Source organism: Brassica napus, chromosome C9 (assembly GCF_020379485.1).
Source record: "Brassica napus cultivar Da-Ae chromosome C9, Da-Ae, whole genome shotgun sequence".
Taxonomy (NCBI): domain Eukaryota; kingdom Viridiplantae; phylum Streptophyta; class Magnoliopsida; order Brassicales; family Brassicaceae; genus Brassica; species Brassica napus.
Genome location: NC_063452.1, coordinates 61,094,121 through 61,115,941, shown reverse-complemented (window position 1 = coordinate 61,115,941; position 21,821 = coordinate 61,094,121). Strand labels below are relative to the sequence as shown.

Below are 21,821 nucleotides of genomic sequence, written 5' to 3'. Positions count from 1 at the left end.
GTTATTATCAATCAAATTTATAACCTTCACTTCAATTTAATCAATGCTAAAAGAAATAAAAATGATTAAAACAAGAAGACTAAGAAAATAAGAAACCTCAATTGCGATGAATTATTATTTAATTATATTTTAAGTGTTTTCAAATTAGGAATCTTTATTACTATAGAAAAATATGGTAATAATTATTAACAAAAAAATAACTTATGTAACAAATAGATTTTCATGTGACGTTATAAAACTACTTTTGATCGGTTTTGTTCGGTTTATTCGGTTTAATCGGTTATAAACCAAACCATATCCAAATCCTACGGTTTTTATAAAATCATATCCTTTCGGTATATATGGTATATACCAAAACCACACTATATTGTCCATTTCGGTTCGGTTCGGTTTGGTACGGTTCGGTTTTACCTTATTGGACAGGCCTAATTGAGGTTCTAAAAAATATATATGTATGTGTATATATACATTAATACTAATATTTAATTGTGGGGTTATTAATTTTGTGGAAAATCCAAACCAGAATTTCTAAAAACATTAGTTTTCCATAAAATTAATAACACCATAATTAAATATTAATATATACATATACAGATATATATATTTTTAGAATCTCAATGGAAGTGTTCACGACATGTTTGTGGAGGTTCTTGGGACGAGGTTATTACCGTAATATAATAACCGTTTCTTAACTTTAACTAAAAAAATTTAAGAACCTTCTCTTAAAATTCTTATTTAAGAGTCGGTTCTTAGTATTTTTTTAGTTAAAAGTTAAGAGACGGTTCTTATATTACGCTAAAAACTCTACCCTAAGAACTCCCCGATAAACATACCCTTCATCAATATAAAATATTATATTTCCCTAATTATAATGTCTAAATCACCTTATTTAACCGCTGTATAATGCAAGTAAATCAGTAGGATATTCTGCAATAATCAACTAGCTCGGAAAGAACAACTAAGCTTTCCATCATCATTTAGGGCATTAAAGAAGATCACACTACAAAAATTATGTATAATTAAACTCGTTATTTATTTATTTGCTATATATTTAAGCTCTTATAAAAGCTATCTCACGTTTCTTAAATCTTCTTTCTCAGTTCACAATTTTCACAAAGGGTGTATAAACATGTACCAAGAAACTCAGCAGCTTTATCAGCTGTGGAGACTTGCTGTCCAAGAAAGAGACGAAGCAAGAGAGCAACTGATGCATTCACTCGCCGAACTCTCTCAGTTACGGGAGCTCCTCAACACTGTACTGTTGTCTAAAGAAAAAATACGCAGTTACTACCTAGAAGCCGCAGATGAATCTACCGGTCGTCAAAGCTATAGTTACAATCTTTTTCCCGGCGAATCTCCGTCGAACTTTAGTGTGAATTCATGTCCGTTGGATCTCAGCGTTCTGTCGAATCAGATGCGTTTTGTGGTTGAGAATATGAGAGATTACGAAACCGTTGTGCTGGAGATGATCGGAGGAGTGTTGCCGGAAAACGGTAAGTTTTTGCTAGCTGTTAGTGAAGCTGGATCGTTGGTTGAGTCATTGTTCGTAGCCGGTCCGGTTCCGAAATGGATAAATCCTCCGGTTCTAAGTAGTCATATCACTGGGAATTGGAATTACGGTGGTTTGGAGTTTGGTTCGGGTTTCCAAAACCGGTGTCACGCTTCAGTTTGATGTCCGCATGAAATTTATTCGGTTCGGTTACATGTAATGTTCTAAATTATTTTGTCGATAAAGATATTATTTGATCCAATCAAATATTAAAGTTATCGTTTATTTTATTTTATTTTATTTATCTAGTTAATTCATAAATCATAATACACCTTCAAAAATCAATGAGATCATATCCTCTAACCCTGAAATGTTGACAGGCTAAATGAAGTTATCAATTAGTTAATTTACCCATTTAATATAGATTAAAATTATTTCAAACCGACTTTCTAGTCATAACTGGAATTATCATGACTGTGGACCAAAATATTAATTATAAATTGTTGGGAGAAGAAGAAATAACTTAGGTCAACATTTGTAATATTTTCTACCTAAAATACTTTAATGCCCCCCCTGACATCAGATTCTTTAATTTGACCAACGCCGAAAGGAGAGAGAGAGAGAGAGGGGGGATAAAAAGTCATAATTCTCGTGATTATTACACGCTACCTCAGACTTTCCGTAATTGTTTATTAATTACTATATATTAGTATTGGCCATGAAATAAAAGTAAATTTGATTGATAAATCGAGCTGTTTTTTTTTCTTTGCTGTAATAAATACACAAGTCTTTAATTTTCTTACAAGTGAGTCGTCTCTCTAGCTTCACTTTTGATTTGGCTCAGAAGGATTCAGAAGGACTAATATATCTTTATCTAAAACCATATCTTCTACAGGTTTTAATCAAATGGAGGATGATCGAAAAGAGGTACAAACCATCTTCATATCTGTTTTACGTCTCTTCTCTTGTCTGTTTGTTTGTTTCCCGAGATATTTTGTTTTAAACTATGAAATCGAAGATCTGCTTGCTTTGTTGTGCTTCTGTCGGGAATCGAACATGGGTCTTTACACTTAAAGAAAACACTGCTGATATTGTTACAGCGATGACACGAATTTGATTGCGTCTCGGTAACAAAAATCGAGTAAAGCTTCTCTCCTTTTCCAATTCTTGGAAGCAGAACTCTTGTCAAACTCTGTGTTTACCTTTATTGGGTTCATAAGAAGATCCTACTTTTACTCAGATTTTTTCTCGATCATCAGCGACAATCTCTCTATTAAACTCAGTTGCATTCCAAAGCTTAGAAACAGTTCAATAAAGTCAAGAACTCTGCCCTTTCTCACGATATGCATCGCTTTGTAAATAGCTCTGTATTTTTTTTTTTTTAAAGTATGAAACCACTTTGATTAGTTAATTTTTTTATTTATAATTGTTTGGATTTTTTTTTTGTTGGGGTTTGCAGAAGAACTCTCCATGGCTATCAGTGCCACAGTTTGGTGATTGGGACCAGAAAGGAGGAGGAACTATTCCTGATTACTCCATGGATTTCACCAAGATTCGAGAGATGAGGAAACAGAACAAGAGAGACCCTTCTCGAGCCAGTCTTGGCAACGAGGATGAACTCGTCAAGCCACCCGAGTCAGCTACTACAGCAACCGCTAAGCTCACCACGGTCCATAGTGAGAACCAACATCACTTCTCTCCAGCCCACCATCACCAACCACACTCCCCTTCTGTAAGATGAGAGTTTGGTTAAACATGATTATTTTGATTTGCATTACTATCATTATTCTTATTTGAATCTATAGTTTTATTAAGTTGGTATTGATCATGATCTTGAGTAATATGAGAATTTGGTTTGTGGTTGTTTGGAAACAGACGAGGAGAAGCATCTTCAGCTGCTTCAACTGCTGCGTCAAAGCTTGAAGGATTCTTCTCTAGCAATGGAGCTGTTTTTATATATTGACTTATGTCATTCCAATGTGGAAAATGTAATGTGATCATGAGACTCATATATGTTTGAATCCATTCCGAATTTATTACAAGAAAAAAAGATTAGGCTAAAAATCAAGCTAATTGCTTAGCCTAATGCAAAACATAGACACTGGTCCGAACTCGAATTTTTCCGATTCTCATGGCAATTGGCAAGTTTCAGAAACATTAAGGCCCATTGGTCTAAACTTGCTAGTAAATAAACTATTCGTATTAATTTGATAACAATTATGCATTTCCTGGTTTGGGCCTGTGAAAAAAAGGAAATAAAGTGGCCATTGTTTGATTCTAAAATGGGCTTTATATATAGCCCAACAAGTACCTTCACGCGCTGAAGACAGTGTTATGAAAGGATGGCCCCACAATCAGGAAACCTGGCAGCGAGGACGAATCTGTCAACGGTCAACATCATATGTTTAGTCTTGTTTACGGGCCAACTCCCATGTCCCTCCCTACCTGCCTCTAGGTTTATTTCTCGTTACATTTATGAAAACAAAAAAAATTGATGACAATGGTGAATAAAAGTATAAAACTGTGCTGCAAATATGGTGAAATATGAAATACATGTTAACAAATAATAATTAACTAATAACTATTATTGATGGTTGACAAAAAAAAAAAAAAAAAACTATTATTGATGGCCCCCACTAGCCTCTGCCTTGTTGGATAGTGGTTTCAGGATCCGAAGATTTTAGGATTAGCCGATTAAAACACCACCACAAGATTTTGTACTAGTGTACTTCGTAACTATTTTATGTTACACATGAAGAAAGAATGATGAACGAAATATGAATGATATAGATTTATACGTACTCGTAATTCTTTTATTAAAAGCTGTGTATTTGATGAGAGAACTCATAGTTGATCATGCATGTTTCTACATTTTTTCCCTGGCATACACAGTACATAAATGTGGACGACCAAATCTATTTGCAATTCTGTCTTCCGAGATGTCAGAAGGGCTGAATCGTTCTAAATTGTCAACCAAATCAGACGGTGTCTCGTTCAGACCTTATTGCTATTTCACTTACACCTTAAGATACATTGTAGAGACTTGTCGGTGAGGCCAAAGCGTATATCATTGTATATAATAAGATAACTTTTGTTTCCTTGAGTATATTTCACGTCACGATATTTATGATTTACCTGTGCCACTAAGTAGACGATCTGGGGCTTGTTAAGATTCATTCAGCACAAATTTCTTTGGTAAACATTCTTAAAGTACTTTTTTTTTTGTCAACAAAGTACTTTTTTTTTATAAAATAAACTACTATATCGTTACGCTTTGTGTCCCGGAATTCGATTCTTATAAAATAAATGAACACTATATGGTTTATATCCGTGATATGTGAAATGCAGAAATTTCTCACCGTTGCGGATTTTCACTATCATCAGAACGAGAGTTTTTTTTTGTTTTTTTGGTGTAAATGTTCAAAACGAGAGTTTGTAATTTGTATCTCTTCTGGCTCTTTTTAAATATGCTATTGTAGGACAAAAGACAAACCGGGGATACCCAAAAATGTTCGTAGTAAAAACGCTCAGTTTGATCACTGTAAACATGCATGTTGTCAGACTTACCCAACGTCGCTACTGAGAAGTTAGACGACAATTCAATATATGATCAAGTATGGTTAGCTCAATCCAGTGAATGCATTCAATGTTTTAGTCTTATCGTGACTAACATATTTCAAATTTTACTTGTATTATCAAATTCTTGTACCTGAATCTCAAAAGATTATGAAACAAACATCGAATTTGTAGTATATATAAATAGAAAGGGTACAATGTACTTTGAGTACTTGGGGACATTGGGATGGTTCATGTCTCCTATCATTTACTCTTCTTTGTCCACGAGCCCCATTCCCTGCCAAACCTCCCTTCTTCACCATTCACACCTTTTTTTTTCTTAAACGATTTTAAAATTATTTCATAATGTGTAACTAAATAAATTGAAAACTACAATTCCATTTCGGTTATGTATTTTTGTGTGTTTGGACATACATATGCCGATATTTTGAACCTGTTACCTAATATATTTAACATGGATAATGGATGATTCGGTGCCTGCCAGCCCCAGCCTCTGAGATTCCACAACAGGTTCATTTAAATTTCACTAATTTGTTAGGGTTTTTATTTTATTTTAATATTCACAAACATTATCTGATAAAAAACGGTAAACGGCGAGCTAGAAATAAGCAACATACAAATTGCATGAGACCTTTATTATAGTTAACCAGCTTTTCGATGAGATTTGACTGTCCTCCTTGTTCGTACAATTTAAGATTGTTTACACTCATGAATGCATCTTTACAATGACAAAATATAGCCAGCTTTCTATTGAGAATCTTATACAATAAGTAAAACAATCAAATCTTATTAGGAAAATAATCTTACGTTATCTTAAAATTCTGCTGGAGATTTTACAATATAGAAACATATAAGATTCTCATTGAAAAGCTCGTTAAGATTCTCAACATATACAACAACGTTTGGTTAACGATTTCTAATAAGATACTAAAAAAAATAATAGATATGTTCCAAACTAAGTTTGTACACGATCCATTCTCATAAAGTTGCATATTATGGATGTATTTTATAGGTTGAGCCATCTGTCTTTTACAAGTTCTGTTGAACATTGAGCCGTATGCCACCCTCTCTCTAATACTTAGTGAGTTGTGAACGTATAAATTAAATACGCGAGAATATGATAAATAGTGATAGAATTCGAAGAAAAGAAAAGAAGACAACTCCACCATTAGTTTACATCTTAATTTGATACAACGACTTCTCGTCGTAGAGATACAAAGACTTGGATCTCGTGGTATACGAATTGGTTGCTTTTTTCTCTCTGCATAAATTCTTGCGAGTTGCGATCAAATAACTTCTAACAAACCATTGATATTTATATCAATCGTAACAGAATAATGACAAGATATTAAATTGCTCATTATACTTTAGTCATACCTCTGTGAAAATAATAGTGCATAACTTATAAAGAAATGTATATTTATACCGTCCTGATTATTTGGAACTAGATTGAGCATGAAATCTAGAACAATGACTAAAAAACGGTGCAGTAATATGAACACTTAATTTTAAAACTACGTACGATGGTTGAAAACTTAATTTTACTCTCATAGAAATACGTGATTTCGGTTTACTAACTCAAACTCGTGATTTTGCAATTCTGTAGAAAATAAAATAAAGATAAGGATAATTATGAAATAGAAGAAATGAAGTAGGGCAAGCCACTCGCTGCACGTCACAGCTCTCTTGAAGCCCACTATATAACCGATTAGTACTATTATTTCTGAAAAACATATACATTAATTAGTTCCTCCTTTCGTATTCCCTAAGCCGAAATAATATTTGACTCATTAAATTCTCTTTCGGTTTAACGAACCTCATTAAATTCTATTGTATCTCACATCGATGCATACAATAAAACCAAGAAATAAAACGGTGCAAACAAAATTAAATGATTTTTCAAGAGAACAATAAAAATGCAGAATTCATTGTCATAACGCCCTCTCACACACACATATCTTTCATTTTCATTTCAACACCAAACCAATTCATGCGACTCACCACCTCCATCCACGTGATTCTCTCTCAATTTAACCTTACCATTTCAATTTCCCTACATTAATCAAATTTACATTAAGATTATTTATTCATATACTCTATCTGTTTCATTATAAGTGTCAATTTAGCTTTCTGCACACGAATTAATGAAACAATTAATTTTGTATATTTTCTATATAAAAACACAATTACCTATACATCTAACCATATTTCAACCAATAAAAAAATAAATTGCATAATAAAATTAATAACTTTTGCATTGAAAATCGAAAACGACCATTATTTTGTGTGACACTTAATATGAAATGGAGGGAGTATAAAATAAACATTTTAAAACAGACGTCTCTCGTCCCATGCATTGGGCATTTAATCAACGCTGCCAAAAAATGCATGTGGGTATATATATATACCTTCTACCTTCACCATTGTTCCTCTCTTAAACCAAAATAAAAGCACTTTTTGAAAAGATACAAGATCAAAAGTACAAAAAAGAAAAAAATGGAGCTGATGAATATGGCGTCAAAAGAAACAAGTTATTGGATGATCGCACTACCCGCCGTTTTTGGAACCCAAAACATGTACGATGTTTCCATCTTCGGCTATCTAATCCTCGCCGTCGTTTCTCTCTCTCTACTGACGTGGGCTTTCGCCGGAGGCGGTGGTGTTGCATGGAAGAACGGCCGTAACCGTATTGGTCGTGTCGCGATTCCTGGTCCTCGAGGCATACCAGTATTCGGAAGTCTTTTCACTCTAAGCCGCGGCTTAGCTCATCGGTCGTTAGCCGCAATGGCTTGGAGCCGAGCCAATACTCAGATTATGGCTTTCAGCCTGGGCACCACGCCTGTTATCGTGGCTTCTGAGCCGAACACGGCTCGTGAGATTCTGATGTCGCCTCACTTTGCGGACCGGCCGGTTAAGCAGTCGGCTAAGAGCCTCATGTTCAGCCGAGCCATAGGTTTCGCGCCCAACGGGGCTTATTGGCGCACGTTAAGAAGGATTGCCTCGACTCATCTATTCGCCCCAAAGCGTATTTTAGCACATGAAGCTGGACGTCAGCTAGACTGCGCCGAAATGGTGAAAGCTGTGTCGGAAGAGCAAAACGGCGCTGGATCCGTCGTTTTGAGGAAACACTTGCAGCTAGCGGCCTTGAACAACATCATGGGGAGCGTGTTTGGGAGAAGATACGACCCTCTGGCTCAGAAAGAGGCTCTTGATGAGCTTACTTCAATGGTTAGAGAAGGGTTCGAACTCTTGGGTGCTTTTAATTGGTCCGATCATCTTTCATGGTTGAGTTATTTCTATGATCCGGTTCGTTTAAAGCAACGTTGCTCAGAACTTGTTCCTCGAATCAAAACCCTCGTTAAGAAAATTATTGAGGAACATCGAGGAAGTACTAACTCGAAAAATAAAGGAGATATTGGAGATTTCGTTGATGTCTTGTTGTCTTTAGAAGGTGACGAGAAGCTTCAAGAAGATGACATGATCGCCGTCTTATGGGTAAGTCCGTATGAAATTGAAAATTATAGTCACGTTATCTTATAACGGTTTATATATGTAACGGTCTCGTACGTTGTAATGTTATCTTATTCTCTTAAAATGTTTACATATGTATAGGAGATGATTTTTAGAGGGACAGATACAACGGCGTTATTAACGGAGTGGACCATGGCTGAGTTAGTACTGCACCCTAACGTGCAAGCTAAGCTAAGGGACGAGATAAAAACGGTCGTGAGCGACCGAGCAGAGGTGTCAGATGCTGACCTGACAAAACTCCCCTACTTGAACGCAGTGTTGAAGGAAACTCTAAGGCTGCATCCTCCTGGACCACTGCTATCGTGGGCTCGTCTTTCCACGTCAGATGTCCAGCTCAGCAACGGTATGGTGATTCCAAAGGGTACTACAGCGATGGTCAACATGTGGGCCATCACTCACGACCCGACGGTATGGTCCGACCCGTTACAATTTAACCCGGAGAGGTTCATTGGGAATGCAGACGTGGACATACGTGGTGGGGATCTAAGGCTTGCTCCGTTTGGAGCTGGGAGGAGGGTGTGTCCGGGGAAGAACATGGGTTTAGCTACTGTGACTCGTTGGGTGGCTGAGCTAGTGCGACGGTTCGAGTGGAGTCAAGATCAGACAAAGCCGGTTAATCTTAGCGAGGTCTTGAAGCTTTCTTGTGAGATGGAGCATCCGTTACGTGCCGTTGTAACGGAAATATATTAAATTAGGGTTTTTGACCTTTGTCAACCTTATGTTATTTTCTATATTTGTTACGTTTTTGCTTTGTTTTGTCGAGAGAGGTTTGGATTGCTTGTCGTGTGGTTTTCTTTTGTTTACAATTAGTTGATTTAGCAACTCGGTTTGTTATGTACGAACGTAGTATCATGATCCTTAATTAGTATATGGGTTTAAATAAATGGATCAGTAACGACTAGTTCATACTATCGGTTTTGCTGTTTTGGTCAGTTGTCCTTGTTATGACTTTGGCTAGCCTACGTACGCACTTAACACCTGTATATTTCTCTAAAAGTCGAAATAGTTGCACTTGTTTGCTTGCGATAACGAGATATTTTCAGAATCAGAAGAAACAAACTGGGTGGGACGTGGACAAAACACTGAGATGGTTGTGTTTTAATTGTAATTTGGACGATTTTGATCAATTTGGTGCACCTGCTTGGTAAGTTATAACCGACAGATACGTTGTCATTTTGTAATAAGTGAGGAGAAGTATGTAATTCAAGTGGTATCATGTCATTATTGTATTTAGACACGAGTATTTTTACTTAACTATTTATCAAAGTTTGTGCTCTCATTCATAATTTAAAGACCTGCCGGGAAATAAAGGTCGGAGACAAAAAAAAGGAGAAGCTGTGTCTATATGGGCAGAGAACCTATTTGAAACCAATTCGAAGTCGATATATTCTCTGGTTAATGCAAAATACATTTTAAATTAGCAGTTTTAAAAATTTATGTTGATTAGAATCAGTCGATTGCATCCATTAATTAGATAGAGTAATTAACAGTATCCGTTATCTATCTCGGATAATTCTTAAAAAACACAGCACACAGAGGGAGAGTACGGAGCAGTGGCACCACACTCTAGTTCATGGATGGAGCCACACACACACACATGCTTTTGGTGTTTAACTGTGTTTGATCTGTCGGTGGGAAAATAATTTGGAAGAGAAAAATCAGTGAACTGATTACACTTTGTCATATTCATCTCAAATCAAGACAGATTCTGTTAACATTGCTGGACAAAAATAAATAGGCTCTTAGAAAGCTATAAGATGATGGTGATCGATCCCAAAGGAGGTGACGTTACCTTGTTTTTTTTCTAAATGAATAGATATTTACATGACATAATATATTGATATAAGATTTGTTGTCGTGCGAACAGAGCACAGTGTAGACACATATGATGGTTAGTAGGCCTAATGGTTAAATATATAACCCGATGATCTAACGACTAAGTACTTAGATTTGATCAGAAAGATATATTTATTAACCGATAGTGTATTGGACTATAGTTTAGTGTTTGGAATTGATTCCATTGTGCTGTTAGTTTGATTCCATTGAGAATGGTTGTTTAGGTCAAATCTAGATATTAACAATAGCTGAACCTGGGTTTAGGGGAATTAACACCGACTCGCCTAAGTATAACTGGGTTTTTTAAAATATAAATATTGATACTAAAGTATAACTAACTTGTGGAATCACCGTACCCTACTAGTTAAGGCTTAAAGGTTTCTACAACCAAGTTTGGGGTTCAAATTCCAGACTATGCAATTTTTTTGCGGATTACGGGAAATCCAGGTTTCAAGTCCCGGAGAGACCGATTTATTAATGAAGACTACAAACGAAAGGCTTACAAGAGATCTTCAACATGATGCAAGTAAATTTGGTCTGGAGTGGATCTTCATAGGACGGCTTAAAATGATGCAGTTAGACGTAGATCTTCATAAGACAGATAGTATTGTCGGTTGTTGAATCGTCTATGTAATATTTCTTATAAATGTAATGTCATAATAAATCAGTGTTATAAAAAAAAGTATAACTGAGTTTTGGGATGTTTTAGAAAAGTTAAAATCGAACGAAATATCAAATGGAGATTCCAGATATAAAATCAAAACATAGTCTAATAAAAACATTTCCAATTTATAACACTATGTCAGTGCGAAATCACACTATTTTACTGTAATTTCAATATTTAAAATTTGGTTTTTTCCAACCACAACACCAACTTTACACTAACCTATTTTTTATTATTATAATTTATTATTAAATATTTTAAATACAAAATAATTATTATTGTGTGTTTTATATTACATAAAACACATTAAAATAAACACATTTTTAAATAAAGTATTTTCTATTTCAATATAATAATATTTAAATAACAGATTTAAATATTTAATACATATAATCTTTTATTGTAAATATTTAATTTATTATTTTATAAATATTTTCTTTTATTATTTATTTAATTATAATTTTTATTAATAAAAATAAATAGTATTTACCCTGGTAAATAGTATTTTATCATATTTGGAATAAGATCATAGTATTGTATTAAAATAATGTGATTTCAGCGCTGAGCTAAAAAGGTGTTTCTGTAATTTTAAAGTTGGTGAGAGCCTGAGAGGTAGCAAAATAATTCATATATTTAATCGTATTGCCACTTGAGATATCTACCAGTACTCAAATCCAAAACTGTTTTTTCGTCTTTTGGAGTTGAAGGTTTTTTTTTTTTTTTGGTCAAAAGAGTTGAAGGTTAAGAGCTAAAAAAAAGAGTGGGTTGCTCAAAAAAAAGAAAGATAAAAAGAGTGGGTTGCCACTTAAGATAAAAAGAGTGGGTTGCTCAAAAAAAAGAAAGATAAAAAGAGTGGAGAAAACAGAGAGTTAATGTGGAGGACCGGAGGTGAAGAAGTCATAGGTTTCGTCGCTTAGACTGATGGTCTAGTTTATAAATTAAAGACATGGAAACCTGTGCATGGAGTCGTATCTCTGCATTCTGAAACTAGGCTCGTGTCTTTGTCTCTTCACTATTCATTTCATTTCATTTCATTTCAAGACACTGACTTATCACTGCTTCAATGTAACACTGACTTAGTGGCTGGGGGCAGTCGACAATTCTTCAGGTGACATTGACCCATCCTTTTTTATTTATGGTTTATATTTTCCTATTCTCATTCAATATTTACATCCTAAAATAATGTTTATAATATTAAAATATATGAGTTCATACAACAAGTTGATATGGCCGAGTTGGTCTAAGGCGCCAGATTAAGGTTCTGGTCCGAAAGGGCGTGGTTTCAAATCCCACTGTCAACACATAATTTTTTATTTGATTGAGGAATGCCAGATTTATAAGGTTGCCCATTTCTAAGTCTCAAAACCGTATTTGGGCATTGTTCATGGGCTTTATTTATTTACTTTGATTAAACCGATGAGTAAATATTGTGGCATGTCCATCAAGAAACATATGAGTAAATAAAAAAACATAACCAAGAATTCTCTTAATACTCACTCCATTGCGATCTGTTAGTAATGGTAGTGACTACTAGTGAGTATACCTCACGAAGAAACATGTTTGATTAAACTATTATCATATAAAGAATAATACCATTAAATCACGAATAGAAGAATAATACCATTAAATCACGAATAGCTTTTGTTATACTGACTAGTGCTTTAACATTGTTCATCTTTTGTATGGCTAATCCTTAATATTAACATTATAGTAACAGCCATGAATGCACATGTTTTGCTTATATGAAAATGAATTGAAAACTCGAGAAAAGGTCACCAATAATGCATTGGAAAGTTTTTGGAGTTTGAGAAAGATTAGAATTATTGAAAAGCATATGCAAATGGACACCATTCCAAAAAATATGCAAATGGACCGAAGACAACTAATATCCAGGCCCCATGGCAAGGTCAACATTCCAAACAAACAATTTAAAAATTATTTATCAACAAACAAATAAATTATCTTTTATACCTGGTTTTTAATAAATAATTACTAGCTAATGTTATAAATTTTGTTTGACTTCTGTTTTAAAATTGGAATTCTTTTAACATAAAACTAGGTGATCACCCGCGCCCTGCGCAGGGTGAGGAAACTTAAAAAAATTATAAGTTTGAATATATAGATATTAGAAATGTAAAATTCATAGACACAAATATTACATGTTATTTATGTTAAGGGATTCAACGAAATTGTGGATATGTAAATAAAGTAAGGTTCAAAGTTTTTTAAAACTTGTGTTATTTGTTTTGTGTGATTGAAGTATAGTTCGTGAAAATGAATCTATAAGAGTAAACAAAACTTATATAAAATTAATTATGAAATAAAGATAAAACGAAACATAGGCGATAAAATAAAATAAAATGTGAAAGCATATCCTATATAATAAGGAAACAAAATAAATAAAAAAACTAAGAAAACTACGACTGCTGTGAAAAGTATCTTCAAAACTCTTCGTTTACAATCCTATAAAGTCCGCCATTGGTGTACTTCTCGTTTTATTAATGATGATTCAGAAAGAGTGATGTGGTGAGGAGTTGTGTTGCAGACACTGCGTATTTATATAGAGTTTTAATGATGAAAACAAATAGCTAAAATTATAGTAGCAAATATTTACTAATTAATATTTTCATACTTGCCGTAAAATTTACTTTAAAACTGGTCTTTTCATATGTTGCTTTAAAAAACGCAGCTTTCAAATTAGGCAAAAATTGGATCTTGGATTGTACATGGAAACGTGTTTCTCAACGACTATAATTGAGGTAAATTACTTGATGGTTTTAAAAATTCATTTAGTGAAGATTATGAATTGATTATAAACTTGATAAATAGTATTGTACAGCAAAGTTTGCATTATGGCGAAAGAGAATATTCAGTATCCATATTCTTAGGTAATCCCAAATAAATTTAATTTGTAAAATAAAGAAATCTGAGGAAATAAAGTTAGCCGATGGCATTAATATGTTTGTAGTATATGACCAAATATTCACATTCCCTATAGCTTATAAATTACAAATATTTATACCATAAATAAGGAATTAATTCAAACCATATAAAAATAGCTTAAATTTGGGACGTATAAAATAAGGAAATCTGAGGAAGTAGACCTTGTCAATCTAAGCATTAAACTGTTTGTAGGCCAAGGGAAAAATATTGACTTGATTTTCAAAATCATCGAAAGAAAATCAATTATGAATTGATTCCACACTTGACTCCAAAATTTAAGATCTATTTGATACGTTTATAAAATCTAAACTGGTCAAATCCTTGATTTTCTTCCGATGATTTTGATAATTAATAATTTGATTGTATCAATTATGCATTGTTTACGGAAATGATAATTAATCATCGGAAGAAAGACATAATCAAATATAATGAATTGTTTACGAAAATTTAATGTATTTTCCTAAATTACTGTCGATCTTAATTGTTTTTCTAACCAAGATTAATAATTTTGAACATATATGTAGTTTCAAATATTGCATAATTTTATGATTGGTCAAAATATTGCATAGATTTATGCATAATTTGATCATGATCTTCGAAGTATTAAAATATTTAAAAAAACAAATTGATTTTAAAGAATTCTTAGTTTAATATTGTTCACTTCATAGCTTTGTTATAAATATTTTTAAAGCAATATATTACATGTTTGAGAATTATTTTTTCGAATCTGATGTAAAACGGTTGCACTTAGTCTGTCACAAAATCAAACGATCTCTTCAACGAATATTTATCACACTATTTTGAAAAAGAGTATTGAATTAAATATTGTTCACTTCATAAATCTGTTATATATATTTTTGTAAAGCAATATATGATCTGGTCACGCAAATTTAATGTAAAAATACCCTCCATTGCAAAAATATGTATAAATCAACGATGGACAATCATGTATTTGTAATAACTTTGACATGATGAAACTGTATTCAAATAACAACGATGCAATATCCGTTAAATCCCTTATATAGGAAACTCCTCTTTTCACGTCAATTTTGTTTCCATTATCACTAACATTGCCATTGACAATAATTTATTTGATCATGTGATTGACAATTCAAATTTGAATCATATATTATGAGAAAAATTGAAATGTTAATGTATTAAATTGTGTTGCCATGAATCTAAACTATCATAAAATGATCGTCGACTACAATTGCATTGATAATTATGTAAACAATAAACATGGTTAGCATTAGGCCTGAGACTTTTATCCGAGATCCGGATTCGATCCGAGATTCGATCCGGATCCGATCCGAAAATCCGGATATCCGGAGGTGCCGAATCCGGATCCGGATAATAAAATGTTGGATCCGTCAAAGCCGGATCCGGATATCTTAATTTTTTAGTCCGGATATCCGGATCCGTAAGTTTTATTAATAACTATTTCAAAATAGTAATAGACTATATATAAAAACTAACTTTATTTAATATATTTTCATTTTTATAATAGTATATGTAAATTTTATGTAAATTTTGTAATATTATACATAGAAATAATTAAAAACATTATATATTTTTTATTTTTAAATTATGTTTAATATTTTATATATATTATTATTATTATTTTATTTATTTTAAGGATCCAAATCCGGATCCGGATATCCGCCGGATATTACAATTTTTAGAAGGATATCCGACACCCGGATATCCGAGAACCCAGGATCCGGATAAGGATAATAAAATTATGGATCCGCCGGATAAGGATCCGGATCCGGATACCTCAAAATTGTCCGGATATCCGATCCGTCCCAGGCCTAGTTAGCATGCAATGGAGGAGATTTGAAACTATTATTAGCTCTTAAAAATATAATTTATTGGATCGTTTTATGTCATTTAAAAAAAAAGTGTACGTATATATCTATTACATTTTGCCATTATGTAGTAATTCTTGAACATTGCGATTGTGATTGGTATCTTTATCTAATATGGAGAAGAGTTGCAGCAACATATATATAAGTAGATATGTAGATACATACGTAGACAATGGATTTTATGTAGTCTAACTATATAGAAAGGCATTAATATTTAAGTCAGACTATATAACGAAATCGATCATTATGAAGAATCTCAGGTTATGGCAATAAAATCTCGGCATATTTAAAGATCCAACCGTTTGTAATTGAAGCGTAGCAAGCAGGGCGCGGGTTTATTTTTTTTGTTAGTCAATAAGCTTATAGTATATACCCAATTTTTAATGTAATGTTCAATGGTAAATTTTGTAATTAGTCTAGTTAAGAAAGAGTTTTTGAATATATGAGGTGAAAGAACTTGTGGTGCTGACACGTAGAAAATGACACACGTGTAATAAACACATGAACGAAAGGTTAGTTATATACAATGCTCCTCAAATAATAAAAAAGGGATGCACAACGAGTTGTTTTTTTTATTGGAACCAAAGTTGGACGTTGCTCCTTCCATCCCTACTAAACCGGCCTGCTAATACCAAGTTGTAGAGACACACATGGTATTCTTCGCTGTGTCAGTGTTATAAAAAGGGTCGAGACCATCTGAGACAAAGCATAACCTCTATATTTACTCAAACATCTATTCACACATACGCACAAGAAATAAATTAGAGTGACTTGGATTTCAATGGAGGAAGAGAGACGAAGCGAAGAAGAAACCTCTCATCATCGTCCTTTTCAATTCCTTAACGAAGCTATCAAGAGCTTCATGGAGTGTCTTGGTCTTCATATCTCTCCTCCTCCATATTATTCAGCATCTTCGGTAATCTATTATAAATTTATAAGCAAAGAAGCTAAAGAGAATCAAGGTGTTCTGCATATATTATCAGTATATAACTATATATATCATATGCATGTATAATTTGATATGCTTGGTCGTATAGTTTGCTATATATAATAGAACTTTTTTTTTTAATCTCAAAGTTTTTCAAAAGGAGTTTTACCTTTTGTTTTATATCGATATGACCAAATTGGATGTTCAAACTATTTCTAACAAGGAGTTTACAAATGCATGTAGGAGGCTCCAAACGGCATCGCGACAACAAGGGGAATGATAGTCAGGTTAAAGCAAAGGGGGAGAGAGACACCTAGCTCTGGTAGGCCTGGCCGCCACAACTAAGGATTGGATTTGTTCTTTTCCTATCACCCATACACGTGGCAAAACGGATTACAAGTCCATGCAATTTCACGTTCATTCATAAACATCGTTTCATGTGTTTATATATTGTTTCTGCTAATTACCGTTGCATTTCATGAAGTTTCAAAAGGTTCTAATATGATATAAAAGCTGTTATTATTATTATTATTATCATATTCAAGCGTCTGTGGTAATTGGACGACAGCCGACTGTGACCAAAGGTTACAAAATTTTAAATAAATTACAAGTGCACTATTAAGTGATCTTAGTTTTTAGACCTAGCTACAAGTGTATAAAATATATTGATAATCAACATCATTTTTTATGTTTGCTCGTGGGCTAATTTTTTATTTTCAGAGCTAAAGCCACAACAATTGTATAAACCTGATTAGAATCAAAATGTGTAATCATTTTCCGCTGTTTATAACACATAATTCCCCTAATCGAAACATCTCTGACGTATCTTATTATATAGTTGCGCCTTCGATCCTTTTCCTCTTATTATTGTATGCTACAGAATAAACATTTACCTAATTATTTCATTCAATAGTCAACGTTTGTGTCGTGTTACCTGGCAGCTTTGATGCATAAACAATCTATTGATGCGTATATGCGGCCTATATCATAGACTGTCTAGGCTGACTACTGACCTTGTAGATAAAGTCAAGAAATGAAGAAAAGTATATTTTATTTTAGAACCAAACACACTTGGTTTGAAATATAAGTCTGAACTTGTCGAACACCTTTGGGATAAACATCCCACGTCGGCAATATAAAAGAAATTTAAATAATATTTAAGAGACTTGGACCATTATATTAATTGTCAATTGGTTTTAAATTGGAAACTCAGGAAAATTGTCATGGTATCAGAGTGGATCCAACATCCTGACACATTAATCCAGCCCGGACAGTAGCCCGATCATCCTATTAGCTGATGGCCGATAGAAGGTTCAGTTCCACCGAAATAGCTAGAAAATAAAGCATGGTCTCGAAAAGGGCATGATGGATTCTGCGAAATTAATGTTTATACGCACCATTATCTCGAAGAACGATGTTGGGATAAAGATCTCACATTGGAAATATGAAAGAAAGTTGACTTAACGCCAAGGGGTTCTATATATGGATTAGCAATTTTCCACTTCTCCACGAAAAACAATATAAGTAAATAAATTCCATTTCTCCACTCTTTTTTTTTTGCCTTCTAATAATATTATTATTAAAGGAACAAAAGACCAAACACAAAACAAAAGCCCAGAGATAGGATTCCAAACATACACCCAAACATAAACTAAAACTTAAAGGTCCACACACTGGCCCAACTTACAAACGAGCCCAAAATTGGTCCAAACCATAACGCGTGATACCATTTTTGTCACGCCGAAAGAGATGTGTTGAAGCCTCAACAATGAGGCACGACACACGTCACGAAAGCCCACACCGCCACCACCAAAGAAAATCACGCCGGAAACTGAACGGCATTTCATCGAACCTCGCCGGGAACAAGCGCTTACCCAACGTACCGCTTCATCACCTTTGCTTCTTTCACCGGAGAGCGTCAATCGAAAATTCGAGAACTCATCCAGAAACGAAGCCACCACACACACGATTAGAAATCCCTCACTCACTCTTCATACACCAACATCGCTTAATTTCAGATCATCGGAGAACATCAATCGATCAATATCGAGATCTCATCCGTCTCATCAAGCCATCAACTACGAAATCAACCGAGTCACCACTCGGGAAAACCAAAGGAGCCAAAAACAGAGCCGTCATCAAAACGAGAGTATCGTACGATGCGAGAAGGAGCCGGCGAGAAAGATGCTAAGGGAGTTACCTTCTCCCGGATACAACAGCCGGCAAAGCCTGCTTAAGGAGCAACGGCTTCCCAGAAGCAAAAGTCCAACAAAACGGAAATCAAAAAACCGATCGAACACCCATGAGATGAGACGAAGAAGGATGCGAAGAGAGCGAGAAGTCCTCCACTTCTTCACTCTACACAAAGGGAAAAAGAGAAAATAAATATATTAAATGGTAGGAGGCTTGAAGTTTCGAAATTGTCACAATTTTTTTAAATTAAAAACCGATATTTTCACTGCATAATTTGGGAGAAAATACGATCCGGTACATGGACACTTGAGTTTCTTTTTTCGAACAAATCTCAGTGAATATTGGACTGCTTATCGGACCTATAATTTTTTTTTTTTTGGTTTTCTTCTAGCAGCTTCTACAAAGACATAGATACCCCTGTATAGAAATGAGGAACAAAAAGTTGAGTTGGAACGTTTAGAAGGGTGATTGATCTTTCTGTTTGAGAGAGAGAGAAAAATTAGAAGACAGAAGATGCAGAAAGAGAGCGATAAGAAAAGACATAGGTGCAAGCTCATCACTCAAAGTGTGATGGCTTTCCTAGACTGTCTGAATGTTTTGACCAAAAAAAAAAAAAAAAAAAAAAGACTGTCTGAATGTCAGACACTCATCTTCTTCTTCAGACATGGTGAAAGCTAAAGCAAGAAATGTAAACTGATGATTCTCTTCTCTTTCGTTTAACTAAACGAGTGTTTTCTTTTCTTTTGTTTTCTGCTTAGCTTCTGTTTTTGTGAGGTAGGAGGCAGAGGTAGCTTCATCTGTCGAAACTTCTGATAGGAGTCTAAACGTGTCGAGTAAATTGACAAGGAAACTGCCGGTGAGCTCAGGGAAAAGAGGCGGAGTTAACAACCACGACATGTAGTTACAAGTCTTTTTTTTAACTTTGTTACGTTGTAAAATTGGGTAATCTTGTGTACCAGTAAACTCTTAAAAGAAACTTGATTTGCGTCTCGAGATTCAAGATCATCTTCATAGTTTCATAATAATCAAACTAGAGTATTCTTAAGCTACAAACACTAGATAGGCTCGGTTTCTGGAAAAGGGCAAGTGAAAAAACGAGGAAGAGATGGGATGTGATTATAAACCTTCTACTGCTTAACTCGCTTTGCAAAATAACTTGCGGCAGTTTTGGAGAAGCGAGTGATTGTGAAGTACAATTGCCATAAAGAACGTCCCTTAACGATCCCTTCCTTCAAGTTCCTCGCCGCTTTAGCCACCACTGGTTCTGTTTCCTTTCTCTTGGTCTGATGCATCACCTCCTGCATTGAAGCTACTGATGAAGTAAACATGGAAGTTAACCATGAAGTATCCCTATCGGAAAAAAAAAACAAAAGCTTGAAAATAATGCTGGCTTAAACCTGGATTCATGTTAGTTAACCGCCTTAGTCTATCTTCAGCCACGCGAATAGCCCGTGTTGAGCTTTTAACACCTTGAGTGATACCTTGGCTACAAAAACAAACACAACACACTTACACACGAAACGAAGATAGATGCGAGGCAAGAACAGAAATCAAACGAACCCTAAATCACTAAGCTCCATAGTTAAGTCACTGATCTCCATCCCCGATAAGCGAAGAGCAGCCATTGTATCTGGTAACTCTTCTCTGGTTAAATCCAAAAGCTTCTCAAGAGACTCTGCTGCTTTCTTGAAAGCCTTGTCAAAGTAAAACAATCACATAGAGATTCAACCCCCAAGAGTCTGTAGAATCTTTAAAAGCTAAATGTTCAATAACTAACTAACCAGAAGCGTAGGAATCGCAGCTAAGAATAGCCATGATGCTGAGATCGCTGTCTGCAAGTGTATAGCAATGGTGATGATGTATCGTCAGCTAAAATTGAATTCGCGAAGAATCAAACAAAATTGTTTTTGACCTAGATCCACGAGCTAAATCAATGTACGGAGGATGCAATTAAGGCGGAGATCTCGAAGATGAGTACAGAGAGAGAGAGAGAGTTACCACGCAAGCGACGACGTTGAGCAAGACGAAGTGTTTCTGCGTGAGTGTCAATGGAGAGAGTTGGAGAGGAGGCTGTCCCACGGAAGAAGTTAGACCGGATGATTCCTGCGGGTTCGAGTGCAATGGAGACGCGATTGAGTCCGAAACCGTGGCGAATCGCAGAGAAGCTTGACGGGGAGTGTACCGGCGGCGAAACGGATGACTTTTATCGATGAATGGTTGTTTGAAAATCGGATTCGCGAAGATTGCAGGTTTGGGCGGTTGCAATTTCGAAGAGGAGAGCATAGTGAATAAATGCTTTCGTTCTACTCGTGAGAATCCATTGTTTTGAGCTTCCGATTCGAGACGATAACAATGGAGGACAAGTTTTAGAAATAATAAATTTGTACAAGAAGTCCTCAGATAATTATTTAATTAGCTAAAATACCTCATACTACTACTTGGACTAATTCAACCTGATTTGCACTATGAGTGAATCGGACTAGGCCTGGGCATTTCGGATATCGGTTCAGTTCAGATATTTGGGGTTTCTGGTAGTTCGGGTAAATGGACAGAGGATCTATTTACTACTTAACTTATTTTCGGTTCGGTTCGGTCCAGATAGTTTCAGGTTCGGTTCGATTCAGATAGCAAAATTAAGAACCAAAAAATACTCGAAAAAATCTGGTTCTCATTTGGATCCGACTCGGATTCGGATAATTCGGGTAGTTCAGATACTTTGGATAAAATATTGGTTATTTAGGGCAAAATATCAATAATTTAGATGATTTAAATAATTTTTTTGGATATTTTGGA

At 34.7% G+C, this 21,821-nt stretch overlaps 5 protein-coding genes, 1 long non-coding RNA gene and 1 other non-coding gene across 11 annotated transcripts; 6 read left to right on the top strand and 1 right to left on the bottom strand.

Annotated features, from left to right (window-relative positions):
- Positions 1–473: 473 nt before the first annotated feature.
- Positions 474–1,951, top strand: BNAC09G46760D. The gene has a single exon (XM_048769403.1). It carries the CDS (start codon positions 1,130–1,132, stop codon positions 1,670–1,672), a length of 543 nt encoding a protein of 180 aa, XP_048625360.1. The 5' UTR covers positions 474–1,129; the 3' UTR covers positions 1,673–1,951.
- A 144-nt stretch (positions 1,952–2,095) lies between these two features.
- Positions 2,096–3,553, top strand: LOC106426719. Of its 3 annotated transcripts, XM_013867455.3 has the most exons (4): positions 2,096–2,294; positions 2,385–2,416; positions 2,949–3,221; positions 3,365–3,553. In XM_013867455.3, the coding sequence occupies exons 2-4, from the start codon at positions 2,396–2,398 to the stop codon at positions 3,410–3,412; spliced, it is 342 nt and encodes a 113-aa protein (XP_013722909.1). In that variant the 5' UTR covers positions 2,096–2,294; positions 2,385–2,395; the 3' UTR covers positions 3,413–3,553. The 3 variants fall into 3 exon arrangements, with proteins under 3 accessions (XP_013722909.1, XP_048625361.1, XP_013722910.1); XM_048769404.1 differs by having other exon boundaries at positions 2,186–2,416; XM_013867456.3 differs by lacking the exons at positions 2,096–2,294; positions 2,385–2,416 and adding an exon at positions 2,485–2,844.
- A 3,907-nt stretch (positions 3,554–7,460) lies between these two features.
- Positions 7,461–9,507, top strand: LOC106426715 (cytochrome P450 78A7-like). The gene is made up of 2 exons (XM_013867452.3): positions 7,461–8,560; positions 8,678–9,507. The coding sequence occupies exons 1-2, from the start codon at positions 7,562–7,564 to the stop codon at positions 9,284–9,286; spliced, it is 1,608 nt and encodes a 535-aa protein (XP_013722906.2). The 5' UTR covers positions 7,461–7,561; the 3' UTR covers positions 9,287–9,507.
- A 2,809-nt stretch (positions 9,508–12,316) lies between these two features.
- Positions 12,317–12,397, top strand: TRNAL-AAG. Its single transcript has one exon. It is a non-coding gene; the product is annotated as a tRNA-Leu (tRNA).
- A 3,467-nt stretch (positions 12,398–15,864) lies between these two features.
- Positions 15,865–17,360, top strand: LOC106426735 (elicitor peptide 1-like). Its single transcript, XM_022709780.2, has 2 exons — positions 15,865–16,823; positions 17,079–17,360. Exons 1-2 carry the CDS (start codon positions 16,689–16,691, stop codon positions 17,178–17,180), a joined length of 237 nt encoding a protein of 78 aa, XP_022565501.1. The 5' UTR covers positions 15,865–16,688; the 3' UTR covers positions 17,181–17,360.
- A 161-nt stretch (positions 17,361–17,521) lies between these two features.
- On the top strand, positions 17,522–20,021 carry LOC111209330. The gene is made up of 2 exons (XR_007329109.1): positions 17,522–19,716; positions 19,807–20,021. It is a non-coding gene; the product is annotated as an uncharacterized LOC111209330 (long non-coding RNA).
- On the bottom strand, positions 19,990–21,409 carry LOC106426692. Of its 3 annotated transcripts, none has more exons than XM_013867425.3 (5): positions 21,027–21,409; positions 20,810–20,860; positions 20,589–20,722; positions 20,426–20,514; positions 19,990–20,326 (listed from the first exon to the last, which is right to left on the bottom strand). In XM_013867425.3, exons 1-5 carry the CDS (start codon positions 21,309–21,311, stop codon positions 20,277–20,279), a joined length of 609 nt encoding a protein of 202 aa, XP_013722879.1. In that variant the 5' UTR covers positions 21,312–21,409; the 3' UTR covers positions 19,990–20,276. The 3 variants fall into 3 exon arrangements, with proteins under 3 accessions (XP_013722879.1, XP_013722877.1, XP_013722878.1); XM_013867423.3 differs by having other exon boundaries at positions 19,990–20,340; positions 21,027–21,396; XM_013867424.3 differs by having other exon boundaries at positions 19,990–20,337; positions 21,027–21,382.
- Between the last annotated feature and the right edge of the window lie 412 nt (positions 21,410–21,821).